Below are 15,284 nucleotides of genomic sequence, written 5' to 3' on the forward strand. Positions count from 1 at the left end.
TGCGCGTCTGTGTTGCACGTCATCACGCAACACACAAATGACTGGCGTCGGCCAATAGTGAGCCTACGTGGTGACGTGTAACACAGACGCGCTGCGCAAAAACACTACGCAAACCAACTAGACATCCAGAGAGAAGGAAATGAATAGTGGAATAAAGTCGTTATTTTTGTTTGTTTTTGCGCACAAAAAGTATTCTCGTCGCTTGATATACTTAAGATTGAGCCACTGGAGTCACTTGGACTATATTAACGATCTCTTTAATAACTTTTCTGGGCCAGCAAGTTTCGGTCACACTGGAAGCCTATGGAGGAGTGAAACATGGCTCAGATTTCATCAAAAATATCTTAATTTGTGTTCCGAAGATGAACGAAGGTCTTACGCGGTTGGAACAACATGAGGGTGAGTAATTACTGACAGAATTTTAATTTTTGGGTGAACTAACCCTTTAACATGACCTAAGAATCCTTCTACAGCTTTTATTAATCTTAGTTGATGGTAATTTCACCATTTACTAATACATTATTAAAATCAAAAGTTGTATTTGGTAACATAAGTTAATGCGTTGTGAACCAACATGAACAAACAATTAACAGCGTTTGTAACTAACATTAACAAACAGGCTACAGTAACAAATGTATTGCTCATGGTTAGTGTATATAATATATACTAATGTTAACAAATGAGACCTTATTGTAAAGTGTTACTGCTTTTTATTATATTTTGCATTACCAACTGTTGCTTTGCACACTGTAAAGTTATATTTTCCCAAAAGTAAAAAAAAAAAAAAGTAACGCTTTACAGTAAGGTTTCATTTAACTACACTAGTAGTAAACCTGAACTAACAATGGCCAATATTTCTACAGCATTTGTTAATCTTAGTAAATGTTCATTTCAGCATTTAAAATCAAAAGTTGTATCTGGTAACATTAGTTTATGCACTGTAAACTTGAACAACATAACTTAAACTTTTAACTAACATTAACAAAGGTTAATAAGTGTTGCAGGAATATTTCTCACTGTTAGTTAATGCATTAACATTTACGAATGGGACCTTGTCACTTATTTATTCATCACTTATTTTTTAACCATTAACTTTCAATTAGAATTTTTTTTTTTTAATTGAAATATTTTGAAGCGTTTGTTATTTTGTTACATTCATCAATGAATCCAAAAAAAAAAAAAAAAATGTATCATGGTTTCCACAAAAATATTAACTGTTTTCAACATTAATAATCAGAAATGTTTCTTGATGCAGGAATAAATTCCACTTTACATACATATTTCACAATATTACTGTATTTTTGATCAAATAAATGCAGCATTGGTGAGCAGAAGAGACTTCTTTCAAAAACATTTAAAAAAAAATATTATTCAAAAAATATTACTTAATTTGTAGAAAGTGTTTTTTTGTCATTGATAATCGTAATATAAAACAATGTGGTCATCTATCAACTTGAAAATAATGTGCTTTTATTTTTGGAAAATTTGTGCTTTAATTTTTGGTGATTTTTTTTTTTTTGTTGTTGTTTAAGGTTATCAAGGTACTTGCGTAAGTAAACAGAGCACTCTCTAAAATGTATTTATCATATATTGTTGGCATCATCTAAACCTCATTAATCTTATAAAAAAGATTGATCTGTCTAGGCGTATTAATTCAAATATCAGTTACGATACAAATGACATTAAACCTGACTACAGTATGTCAAATTTGATCAGTAATGTAAAGTGTTTTGAATGTATCTAGAAACTTCTTACTAGATATTTTGCCAGGGAACGGCAGTGCAGTGTTTGTTTCTCACACATCAGGAGTGCTAGCAGTCTCAAAAGCAGTTTCTTCTCCCGGGACGGGCTCCACAGAGCCCTCGGACTCGGGCTCCTCCCTCTCCTCTGAGGCGATCTCTCCTTTCTTCTCCTCCTCTTCCTCTGTGAGCTGCGTACTGATGTGCAGACCTGCATTTTCACACCCCATGGCCTCATTCCTATCAAAGTAACGGAAATTGTTTTTTGCCCCCATGATGTATTTGCCCAGAATGTTGGCCTGGTCTGGCTCGCTTTTGCGCCGCCACTGCAGCTTCTGGTGGAAGTCCTTCATCTCGGTGTGCAGCCGGCCCACAACTTTATTCAGCTCGGTGATTCTGTTCCCCACATCTGAGCATCACAACAACACAAAGACAATGGCAAGGTTTATTATAGCATTCTACTTGCTGCATGAATAACAAGCATTTTACATGCATGGAATTCCTGGATGATAAACTGCAAAGTGCTGCCAAAGTGTTTTTCCTCTTCGCTTTCTTGCCTCATTTCATTAGACTGGAAGGTTTGAGAATTTTTTAAACATATCTCCAATGCATAGCTGCATTTACTTGACCAAAAATACAGTAAAATAGTAATGTTGTAAAATATTTTTATGAAATAAAATAACTTGTTTCTGCCACAGAGTAAAACTAAAAAAGGAACCATTGCACAATTCACTTCTTTTTTTTCCCTTTCAATTGCAAAAAAAAAAAAGTATCCCGCCATTCAGACTTTTATTCTCTGAATTGTAAGATAGAAACTCATAATTGCGAGAAAAAAGTCAGAATGTTGCAATAACCATTTATTTTATTTTTTATTCCATAGTGGAAACAAGCTTCCATAATTTTAATATAAGCCTATATTTAAAATGTAATGAATACTTATAATGGAAAAGCAACTTTTTTTCTTTTTTTTTCAGGATTCTTTGAAGAATAGAATTTTCAAAAGAACAGTTTATTTGAAATATAAATCTTTGAAATGTATAAATAATTACAAATGTCTTTTTACGGGCACAATAAAAGCCTAAATTTAGTCTTTTCATCATATAAAGTGAATTTTGGACAAAACCGCTCAATATGGATTAATTTTACGATCTCTTTTTGAAGCGTCAAAGTGGTAGTTGAGTAGACGGTCAATGGAGGGACAGAAATTGCTCAGATATCATCAAAAAGATCTTCATTTGTGTTCTGAAGATGAACAAAAGTCTTACGGGTTTAGAACGACATGAGTAATGATAACTAATTAGTTAACTAGTAACTAATGACAGAATTTAAATTTTTGGGGTGAACTATCCCTTTAACTCTTAATTATGCAGCTCAAACTCTTGTGCCTACCTTATCACCAAATTAAATCATTCATTCAGATCAATTTGTTCAGAAACGTTGATTCATTCAAGAACTAAATGTTGCTCACAGACGTGAAACATTTCTGATGTGGCTTTGTTTTGAACTATTTTCTTGGAAGGAGCAAAAACAGATAGGTTTGACAAAACGCATTTTTGTATACATTTACTGTACGTTACTTAATATTAACTTCTTGTTTGATATGTTCTATAAAATCAATTTCACATTTGCAATAAATTGTTCGCGGGGAAAACTGCACAATAAAAAAAAGTTGCTGCCTTAAATTTGTAAGTAAACTCACCTTGGTTAAGTCATTTCAACTTAAATTACATTAAACTGATCTAAAAAATTTGTTGAATCTTGTATAACTTATTTTATGTGTTAAAACATGTTGTCATAACTTATTGATTATATCATTTTTTTACTGTGCACTCCTGTTTGTGTGATATTGCTTAAATATAGTTATAAATACAAAAAGAGAACCTCATTGAGGCTTGTTTTTGCCCACATAACTTGAGTTTTGGAGGCATTTTTGTCATTTTGTTAGCATTTTTGCCACTAGCCCCCATTAATTTCAGATCCAGGGGCCAGTTGCACCAACTACAGTAAGTTACAACTTAGCCTAGTTTTGACGTAAATGGACACTAAGTTACGACTTATGCACTTCTAAATATTTTTGCGTTGCACCATTAAACTTAGTTGAAGCGTAACTCTAAGTATAAACTAAATATTTACGGCAGCCTCCGATCAGGAGTAATGGTTGGAATAAAACATCAGACAGACTGAACTGCATCAATAAGCTCTTCTTTTACCTGACAGACTTCAATTCTTTAGACATATATGATTATTTATGCTGACATTTACACTCGCTTACATTTTAAGAGAGAGAACATTATGTGAAAATATAACTTTGTTAGCGGCTCTTTAACACGAACCCGTCCTGAACAGCACGACGCTGTGTGCATCGGTCCATGTTGTGCATGTCAAATATCAGTCATAATCAATAAACGTAATTTCTTATGTTTTTTGTATCAATATTTATTTATTGATCCTTATTCATTTCATTTCAAATACAGTTTCTGAATGTTATTTACATATAAAAACACTTATGTTATTAAAGGTACAATATGCAAGAATGTTTGGCCGCTAGAGGGCGCTACATTCCAAACAACAACGGCGTAGCTTGATGACGATGTGAAGGAGCGTTGAATGATGGGAACTGTCGTTTTAAACTCCACCGTGGATGTAAATCAGTCAGATGGGAATCGAAAAATCATGTTTATGGATGAGGTTAAGTTTTATTTTTATAATGACATGGGGGGGCAGGGGGGCGTGCTTCAGCGCAGTCTGTAATGGGAGAGAGAAGAGACGAGCGTCCCGCAAGTAGGTCAAGTGCAAATGACGAACACCTGTGTCTTATTGCAGTGATCGGCGTGGAGAGACCGCTTATAAGCCGCGCGCTGGAACGAGAGAGACTGGAGAGAAAATTGGATGCAGAGAAAGAAAACCGGTGGATCCGAGCTCTCATTTTTTAACTGTTTTGAGCCGTCGCGGTTGCCACGGTGAATGCGCGTTGTGTGCGACTTTTGTTTGTTTCGTTTTATTTTAATAAAGTACAAGTCCCAGTCATGCCGACCCGTCTTCTTCCTTCCTGACTCTTGAACCTCATCACACTTTTATTTCATTAAAATGAATTAACCACAAGAAAAGTAAGGTTTAATACTATATTGGTTATCATAGATGTTACTGTATGTCGAATTCATTGTTGTGATAACGCTGCGCAGTTTTACGTGTTCTAAACAATTGTTGTAAAAGTACATTCGAACATACCCACATCATTTGCCAAAATACTGATTAATCTTTATGTATAACACATGCTATGTTTATTTACATGGCCATAAACACCAGACGTGATAAACAATGTCAATAAACTAAACACAAATTTAAAGCAATAATACTTCCCTTACATAAACATAACTATTACCGAATGCTACATTTGGAAAATATAAAATTAAAAATGCTTTGTCGACAGAACCAGCTGCAATCGGTAAAGAATAATTGTGTTCCATAACGACTGCACGAAACAAGCTAACGTTTGTTGCTTGATAGACGCTACAACTACAACTTCCACATTTGTCCAGGACTCCACGCAGTACGAGCGGAAAACGAGGGTAACGCGGATATGACGCAATTGACTGGCGACTCCCAGCTCACCCCTGCTCTAACGCCCCGTTTCCTTGGTTAAAATCGGATTTTTCTCACGATTTAAAAATAGTTGGAAACATTTGGGATATTGTAAGTAATCAACTTAACAAAATATATAACACTGGCCTTGAGATTATGGGATATTTTAATGCAAAATTCTTACATATTGTACCTTTAATGATCAAGTAGGCTTTCGTATTTAATGGAAACTTATTTTTACCGTTAGTAACGTGAGGCAAAGAATGAAGGATAAACTGAAATTCACGGCATTTCAACAACTTTTGCTCATGTATTTGAAGGCTGCTATTGGATCATCGAGGCGAAACGTCATATTATGCGACTACGCATTACTTTACGGAGAGCTTACGACCTACTAGCAACGTTCTGCCTTACGTACAAATGGTGCAACGGAATAAAGTACAGAGTTAGTTACAAACTTGCTAGTAGTTACTAAGCCTCTAGTGTGGACTTTACGTTCCAATTTAAGAAAGAACTTACGAACGGCTGGTGCAGTCCTACCCTGGTGTGCGTCAATCAAAAGAATAGACTATTCCAGTTTCAAGAAAGTAAACCGTGTAAAATTAAAATCTACTTACAACACTAAGTAGACCACTTACACTTTGTAATTAAAATCCTTACCGGAGGTTTACTGATTTAAAATGTCTTATTTTTTCTTGATAAAACAAATGCGTTTATACACCTGTGAAAACAGCGCCCCGGCTCTAGTATGCACTACAGAGTGTTTACTGAATTATGATACTGTATGCATTCCAAGTGTTGATCCCAGATGACCAGAAGTAGCCTAACTGTCTTAAAACAAGATCAGACACTTTTATCCATTTTGTATTCTAGTCCACTTATTCCATTCTTTAATTACAGAGACAGTTCCTCTGGAGAAACTTGAAGTCTTTCTGAAGGATCCCCTTCTGGGGTTTGAACCCACAACCTTGTGGTTACTAGAACATATCTTTGACCACTAGGCCGCAGCACCCTGAACAGGTTATTTTTAGGTAGTGCAATGCTGTATGTGTCACTCTTTTCCTGAAATACTGCATGCTTTCGGATTATTACCCAGAGATGCCGAAAATATGACCTACCTTTACGCTTGCTCTCTTCAAACTCTCTGCGTGCGGCTTCAATATAGCGGTGCACTAGAGCCTTGGTGACCTGCAGGCGGTATGGCACTCTGCCCTCACCTTGACCTCCGCTGTTATTCAGGGTATTGCTAGACTACAAAAAAAGTATGAAAAACACCTCATCAGCCAAATTTAACCAAGAATTAAAGAGGATCTAGTTATAAAACCCCTCGGATACTCACCATAGATGTGATGGGAGGGTATTCTGGGGCTTTCTTCTTACAGCAACAGCAAATCTTTTGGAAGATGCTTCTACACAAAACGGCGAGGAACATGAAGGTTACATCTGGTCTTGAAGGTGAAGAACCTCATAGACGTTCACATACTCTGGGATATCATGCAGTCACTGTACAAGGTTTGACATTGCTTAAGTTTTCCTACCTTAACACATAAAAGAGAGCCTTTGGAGATGGGATGATATTAAAGGGAACTGGCATAGTTAGACCCTCCCTAAAGTAACTGAGGTAGAGTTTAGAGCGAGCAAACTTCCACTCGACATCTGCATCATCCTGTGAGGAAGAGACGTTTTGAACAAGAGATACGTAAATCTATTTGGAGCAAATGCGCCGTTCCTCTGGGTCCTAAAGTCATTTCTCTTCATTATGCGTTCAGATACACATGCAGACATTATAAAATATTTTTTTTTGGTAAAGTTTTAGCCTTTTTTAGTTCGAATTTTGAGAACTTTTCTATGTGTACTAAAGCATTCCTTGCATTCCAGTCATTCCTATGGGGGTCAATTTGAACCACGAGGGAAGGATTTGTTACTTTTTTAAAATTCGAATCCATAATTTTTATTTATTTTTTTGTGTATTCCTGGTTCAAGTGCAACAAAAGTCATGGGGTCTTGGACCCCTCAGATACAAAAAAAATTAAAATTCCAGGTCAGGTTAAAATGGTCGTCTTTTGTTTTCCGCAGGTTTGAAATGACATGAACTGTAAATAATTGCAATTTTCATTTTTGAGTGCTAAAACTACAGTGTTTCCTACCAAATCATTTCAAATCATTCTTCATAAATACGTGCTCACCTCAATCCTCTGAAATGAGTTTGAGATCATGGCAATAAGCATGTTCAGGAGCACTATTACGATGAGCAGTGTGAATATCCCGTAGAAGATCCTTCCTACAAACTCAGCCAGAGCGTAATCATGCATGTCTACATATTCTTGGTTTGACATTCCAAACATGGTCCAGAAGAGGAAGTTAAATGTCTCATTAAGTCTTAAAAGGAATACAAGAGACAAACACATTTATAATTCATCTCCAACCAAACACGCGAAATTGCATGCAAACAAGTTATTAATCACCTTCCAAGATGTTCAGACACAACATATGGGACGTATATGTTATTTATTCCGCACAAAAATGCTGTTCCTATAATCATGAGGATGAACATGAACCTGTAGAGGAAGAAAAACATTTGATGAAAGCCACTCTCACTCTTGTAAGCATATCGGACGTGCGATTGCGAAGATCAAACCCCGAGATCTGACCTCATCATGTCATCGATCATTCTTCCCATGGATATCTGCAGGGTTCCCAGGGATTCGTGGGCCGGCAGAATGTAGGCGAGACGTGTGAAACTCAACATGCTGGTCACGGCAAAGAGAGTCTCTGCAATCAGCTGAGGATCCTCCTGTTTCCAGTCCTCTCGTACTGTTCGGAAACATGATCAAAATATATGCTTTAATAATAATAGTAGTAGTAATAGTAATAGTAGTTTTAAATTAAATTTTCTACATTATTATTATTATTTTCATTTTAAATGTATTTTTAAATGCATATATATTGTTATTATTATTTTAAATGTATTTTAAATATATAATAATGTTTTTAAATACAAATAAATAATAATGCAAAAATTATGACAATTATACTACTATAATTACTACTGCTAAGAATGCTTGTTATTGTAATAATAATAACAATAATTATTATTGTATTATTTAAATTAGATTACAATAATTAATATAATATTATGACAGTTATTATTATGATAATTATACTACTACTAATAAGATTATAATAATAATAATTAACAATAATACTATTTAAATAAAATTACAATAATTATTATTTTAATATCATTTAACATTATTATTATTATCTCTTTTAAATATAATAATAATAATAATAGATTGTAAGATTATTTCAAATGTAAAAATAATAATAATCATTTCAAATTTGATTGTGTGTGTGTGTGTGTATACATACATATATATACATATACACACACATATACATATACATATACATATATACATATACACACACATATATATATATATATATAGTAGTACAGGTCAAAAGTTTGGAAACATTACGATTTTTTTATATTTTTGAAAGAAGTCTCTAATGCTTATCAAGGCTGTGTTTATTTGATCAAAAATACAGAAAAAAAAAAACTGTAATATTGTGAAATATTATTACTACTTAAAATTATAGTTTTCTATTTGAATATACTTTAAAAAATAATTTATTCCTGTGATGCAAAGCTGAATTTTCAGGATCATTACTCCAGTCTTCAGTGTCACATGTGACATCCAGTCTATCACATGATCCTTTAGAAATCATTCTAATATTGTGATTTATTATGAGTGTTGGAAACAGTTCTGCTGCCTAATATATTTGATGAATAAAAGGTTAAAAAGAACTGCATTTATTCAGTAGTGTATATTGTTGTTACAAAAGATTTCCATTTTTAAAAAATGTGCTTCTTTTTTATTTTATTTTTATTTTTTATTCATCAAAGTATCCTAAAAAAAGTATCACAGGTTTTGAAAAAATATTAAGCAGCAGAACTGTTTCCAACTTTGATAATGAATCATCATATTAGAATGATTTCTAAAGGATCATGTGATAGACTGGAGTAATGATCCTGAAAATTCAGCTTTGCATCACAGAAATAAATGATAATTTAAAGTATAATAAATTGAAAACCAATTATTTTAAATTGTAATAATATATCACAATATTAAAAAAAAATTCTGTATTTTTAATCACATAAATGCTTGATGAGCAGAAGAAACTTCTTTCAAAAATATTAAAAATAGTAATGTTTCCAAACTTTTGACCTGTACTATATATATATATATATATATATATTCAGTAGCAGTATGGATTGGTGTTTTTTTTTTTTTTTTGAGATGTCACCTGTGTTGGTGAAATAGTCACACAGCTCTTGTGTGCTGGAGTCCTGACAGAGGAAATGTCCCTTTAGCACGATGAGAATGCGCAGTGTGAAGGATGCCAGATACATGCTCAGCACCATCATATCCAGAATGTTCCATAAATCCAAGAAGTAACTCTTCAAACCCTCGAGCCAAACTTCCTTACACTCAAACCAGAAGAATCCTACCAATATAGAAAATGAAACCGTCCTTTTTAGATAATAATCATTTGATAATAGATAATATTTAGATAATAATCAATAATCAATCTCTCTCTCATTCTTCCATCCATCCACACACACACACACACACGCTGTTTATTAGTACTTCTAAAGCACGTGTTAATGCCTTATTCTGCATGACCATCTCAAAGACAATTATTGATCAGACTCAGAGATTTAAGTGACTTTTAAATGATTTTTCTATGGATTTTTATTTGTCAACATGACCTACCTGCAACCCATATCATGTGAAGAGAGTTATGGAGAATGTTCTGCTTCCGGGAGGCGAAATCGCTACGGTAGATCTCCATGAAAATCGACTCCGTCAAAAGAGTGATGAGGAACCACATGTATGATGCAGAGTGTAACAGGAACTTGATCACGGGAACCTTCAGCAATTTACCCAGCTGGTAGAACAAAAATAAATAATTGAAACCTGTATGAATGCTGTTTACATCAGCCGTGGCATCTGATTTCTTGATTATTATGATGTTATTGAACTATTATAACCTTGGACTTTGGGGCGATCCAGTAGACAAGGCACAGAACTGGCATGGTAATGAAAATGCCCAAAGACACTAGCAGTTTCCAAGCAGTTCGACTTCCCCTCCAACCTGACAGGCTCCCGCACCAAATGGAGGAGAGCACTTGCTGGCAGATGGGATGAGTCACAAACTAGACAAGGAAAACAAACAGTCAGGCCTCCCAGCCAACTGTCAATCAATCAGGCATCCCATACGGCATCAACGCAGGGGTCAAACGACTGTGAGCTTTTGAAAGATGAGATTCACATGCCCTGTGTTTCTCCTCAAATACATCAGTCTGTGTGGGCAGTGTGTTACCTGAACCAGGGTTATTATAGTTTATTAAAACTAAAACCCCCAAAAAATATATAAAAAATAAAAATATTGTCATTACTTGAAATGAAATAAACGTTAACGTTAAAAGAAAAAGAAAAACATATATACATATACATACATATATATATATATATAAAGTGTATTATAAATGATTTATCCGTGCACGTTATTTTGTTGTTTTGTTCATGTGTCTTTGTAATCTTTAATAAAAATAACTTCCCCTCCCTCTTGCAGCAACATCTCTTCTCTTCTCCGATGACATGTTTACTGAAAACGTGGTTACTCACATGAGATCGACCAATAGCGAACCACAAACATCCAATCAATTGCCCTTGGACAAAATCAAGTCCCACCCTTCGTTTTTTCTTGTTCAAAAAGCCGTTTCACTCTGATATACGTCACAATAGGAAAGAAAAGACTATCTCAACTTCCATTTTATGCCAACTTTATAATTTGTAAATGCAAAAAAAAAAAACACACAAAAAAAAAGATTATTTTTAAACCTATTTAAATGTGTAAAACATTGTTTTTGTTTCTCAGAACCAAGATATGCTGTTTTAATGTTAGCTAGTAACAGGACAGTCTGTTACTATTGTCTGGATGCTATACTGCTGGTGACTAACAACCAACTCTTGCTTGTATACTCTTGTGTAGCTACTGTTTGTAACGGAGGCCAACCAGTAAGAGCTTGGTGAGTAAACCTCACTCCCCTGGCCTAAAGAGGCCACGCCCACCTCCCATGCCAGAGACGCCAGTTAGAATCCCGCTCGGAGTGGGTTGAGTAGGACCGGTTACGTGTATGTTAATTTTTTTGTTCTCCTTTGTCGTTATTTTTTGTGATGCATTACTTTGCTCTGCTTCAGCTATGATAAGGAGACATCCACTCTTGCACTGCGTGTTCATGCATTTTGTGGGCGGAGTAATGAAGGGAGGGGTGTGCTTCTTTGGGTTGAATTTAAATATCAACAGTGTTTCTCAGAAATATCTTACTGCACCTTTAATGTAGGTTTTTAGATTTGTGTCTTTTAAATTGTTGTTTATATCACTTTTTTTCAGTTATCTGCTGCAATTAAACCAAGATGATTTACCTGTTTTTGATTGTAGTTGACCGCCTGGCGAAGACGAGCAAGGTTGGGGATGCCTTCCTCAAATGTCTGTTCATCTAGGCCTAGTTCTTCATCCTCACTGTCCCCCTCAGCACTGTTGAGGATGGTGGAGACCTCGCTCTGGTTCCGGCACATTCCCAGAAGCTCCACAGCAAACTCCTGACACAGCTGTTCCAAAGCCAGGTACTGAGGCTAAACATCGATAAAGAGTATTGAGAAAGAAATGCTAACAATCAATTAAAGTGTGCAAGAGATTTGAAATGGAGTTTTCTCTGGCATGATTTCAAAGCACAAACAGACATGCTCACAAATGTTTATCTGGCGGTAATGGCAAAAATCAACAGATTTCTTTGTTTAAAATGTTTTTTTACCTGATGAAAAAACACCATTAAATCATTTACATTACTTTATAGTGTATGTTAACAAGTTGTGAAGCATAATCTGTGAAAGGACATGCATGTAAAAACAAGAAGTCAGTTACTGGTGGCAGATTGGTTCATGAAAAACAGCCAAGACAGCAACAGCAACATAGTGTTGGCCCAGATTCGGCCCACATCTGGGCCGTGTGGAATCCACGTGTACCGGATGTGGGCCGGATCTGGGCCGACACTATGTTGACGATTTGTCTTTTGAATTTGTTATTTGTGATGTTTTCAGAAAATGAATGACCCTTTTTTCTGAGCTCACCTTAAATTCTGGTTCTTTCTTAGACAGTTTGCGCAGTTCTCGGCTGTGGTGGAAAGCGCTGAGCATGGCGTCTTCCGAGGTGATCGACAAATATGCGCGGCTGGCAATGCCTCTGTACGTATTTATACGGGACAGCGAGAACTTGAGCAAGTCGTATTGCCGTCCGTTACGGCACTCCAAGCACGCGCACGAGATTGAGTGAGGCATGGGAATATCATGGCCTCTCTGGGTCAGCATAGTTACGATCTCATACAGGTCCTTCTGGCAGGCCAGCGTTAGTGGCGTCACTCCCGGAGCGAACTGAGAATCGTCGATGGAGTGGTCGAAGATGGCCATGCTAAAGGAACGAACGTCCATCTTATTGCCTTTTTCCTGATCCAGGCGGTCCAGGAGGTGTTTGACGTATCGTGGCTGGTTGGTGTCGACAGCCACCAGTAGAGCTTCATGGATCTGACGGAAGTCAAACTTGACGCCCAAAAGAAGGGAAGTCATGATGTCTTCGGCGCCCAGTCGGATGGAGAGGTTCAACGCTTCCCTCCATAACCGATCCTCAGACTCTTCCAGTTGACGGATGATCCCATCACCAAGGGAGAGGAGACTGTCCACCCAGGCCATGTTGCCCTCTTGGATTGCAGGGATCAGCTCCGGTGGAAAGTGAAGCTTTTTGTTCACAATCTCCCTCCAATTGTCTGTCTGCTCAAAGAGACGGGACACAGGAGATGTTAAAAACACCCACCAAACCATCATTAGAGGGTGAAACCTCAAGAAGCAAACCAAAAATCTTAATATCTGATATTTAGATGTATTACTCTCATGTTAATGATACTGGTGACTTTTTTTGTGTATTTTCACCATTATAACTTACAATGCCATTAATTCTGAAAAAATGTCTCAGCTTCCACAATATTAAGCAATCTGTCATCATTTACTCGCCCTCAAGTTCTTCTAAATCTGTATGAGTTAATTTTTTCTGCTGAACACAAAAGAAGACATTTTGAAGAAAGTTGGTAACCAAACAGTTTCTAGTCCAGATTGACTTCCATAGTATTCATACTATGGAAGTCAATGGGGTCCATCAACTGTTTGCATAACCATATTCTTCAAAATATCTGCTTTTGTGTTCAACAGAAGGTTTGGAACAACTTGAGGGTTAGTAAATAATGACAGAATTTTCATTTTTGGGTAAACTATCCCTTTAATGCGTCAAGTTTCTATGCGGCTTGGAAACCATAAATGGCCTACAGTTCTTCTAATAAACTACTCAGCAGAGTTGTTTATAAACTACTTTCAGAATGATTTCAAAATGTAACTGTTATTAAACATTGCTATATTTGACCATATTGCCACAGTTAAAACCAATAAGCCACTCAAATCCATCACAGTTACAGTGATTTTACGACTTTTAGGCCCTCCACTTTGCGATGTGCCTACAAACACCCTTTATTTGTGATAAAAAATTCCCTTTTCGAGCTTATTGCATTTAATAATTGATTCATTCAAATCTAACCATCTGAAACTCACCGTAAGGTTTTCCATATTCTTTATAGGAGCACCTCAAATCAGTCAACTTCTCTTGAGAAAGACGTCAGACCAAAATAGCGAGCAGCTCTCGCATGTCAGCTTGAAAGGTGAATCCAGAAAGGAACAATGTGGTTGTGTAAGACCCGTTTAGTGATTTTGTGCCTCTGCACCAGCCTTGTTTTCGTTTACTGATGTATCATCTTGTTCTGGGAATAAGCCTGTACCACCCACTCAGCACCAATAACAGAAATGCTCCCCAAGGAGAACACTCATTAGCACACAGTACTGTTGCATTTCATTTGGTTAATTACAGTTCACGTTCTGCCTTTACAGTGTGACTCTAATAATGTTTAATGATTCAAGCTATACCTTGAAACCTTGGGGGAAAATGGGGAACATTACTTTGAAAAGTGATGTTACAATTAGTGCTGTAAAATTGATTAATCGAGATTAATCGCATCTAACATAAATGATTGTGTTTACATAAATTAACTATAGTGTCCTAATATCAAAATATCAAAAATGATATGGTGTGTATATTTTATATATATATTTAGGACACTATAGTTAATTTATGTAGCCTAAGTGAGGATAGCAAAATAAAGTAAACTGTGACATAAGAAAATTCTTCATACAGTGGACTTACCATTAACATTTACGAAAATTTGGGACCAAAAATTATTCAGACACTTTGACCTGACCATGTTTTGCTTAAGTGTTATTTCTTTAATTGCTAAAGTGACCTTTTTACACCACAGACTGAACTAAATTAAGCATTGCTTGGTAATTGGTTGACCTATATTGGTATTATCTAATTGTGTACTTAAAGCCACACTATGTAGGATTTCCGTTTTGGTCAAACAACGACCCCTAGAGTCGCTGTGGACTACTTGTATTTAACGTGACTGTCGTAAATACCACTCACGCAGAGCAGTCTCTTCATTCACGGCCTGATTCCCTTCCCCCTGTATACCGGTCCCCGTTCAGTCGGATAGAAGCTGTAACGAGTGGAAATAAGGTGTGTCCCCTTTAAGAGCTGTGCGCGCCCTGTTTAACTTTCGGCAGTCTGTATTATATGTGCGCCTCGAACACCCCGTAAGCGGGTTGTTTCTGTATGACGCTCATTCTTGTCCTATTTTTGTCTATCAAGTAATGCTGTGGACGGTAGAACGTTTGACAGACAGTTACACGAGTTCGATTGGGGAATAAACACAACGCGTTACAAATCGTCGGACATCGA

At 36.1% G+C, this 15,284-nt stretch overlaps 1 protein-coding gene across 1 annotated transcript; it reads right to left on the reverse strand.

Moving 5' to 3' along the window:
• Positions 1-1,795: 1,795 nt before the first annotated feature.
• On the reverse strand, positions 1,796-14,059 carry trpc2a (transient receptor potential cation channel subfamily C member 2a; the record flags this gene model as incomplete). Its single annotated transcript, XM_084419626.1, has 13 exons — positions 1,796-2,148; positions 6,440-6,572; positions 6,661-6,730; positions 6,860-6,987; positions 7,508-7,700; positions 7,787-7,879; positions 7,973-8,135; positions 9,633-9,833; positions 10,103-10,277; positions 10,381-10,545; positions 11,819-12,028; positions 12,524-13,216; positions 14,045-14,059. 13 exons carry the CDS (start codon positions 14,057-14,059, stop codon positions 1,796-1,798), a joined length of 2,592 nt encoding a protein of 863 aa, XP_084275752.1.
• Positions 14,060-15,284: the final 1,225 nt, after the last annotated feature.

This window comes from Rutilus rutilus (assembly GCF_951802725.1).
Source record: "Rutilus rutilus genome assembly, chromosome: 9".
Lineage (NCBI taxonomy): Eukaryota > Metazoa > Chordata > Actinopteri > Cypriniformes > Leuciscidae > Rutilus > Rutilus rutilus.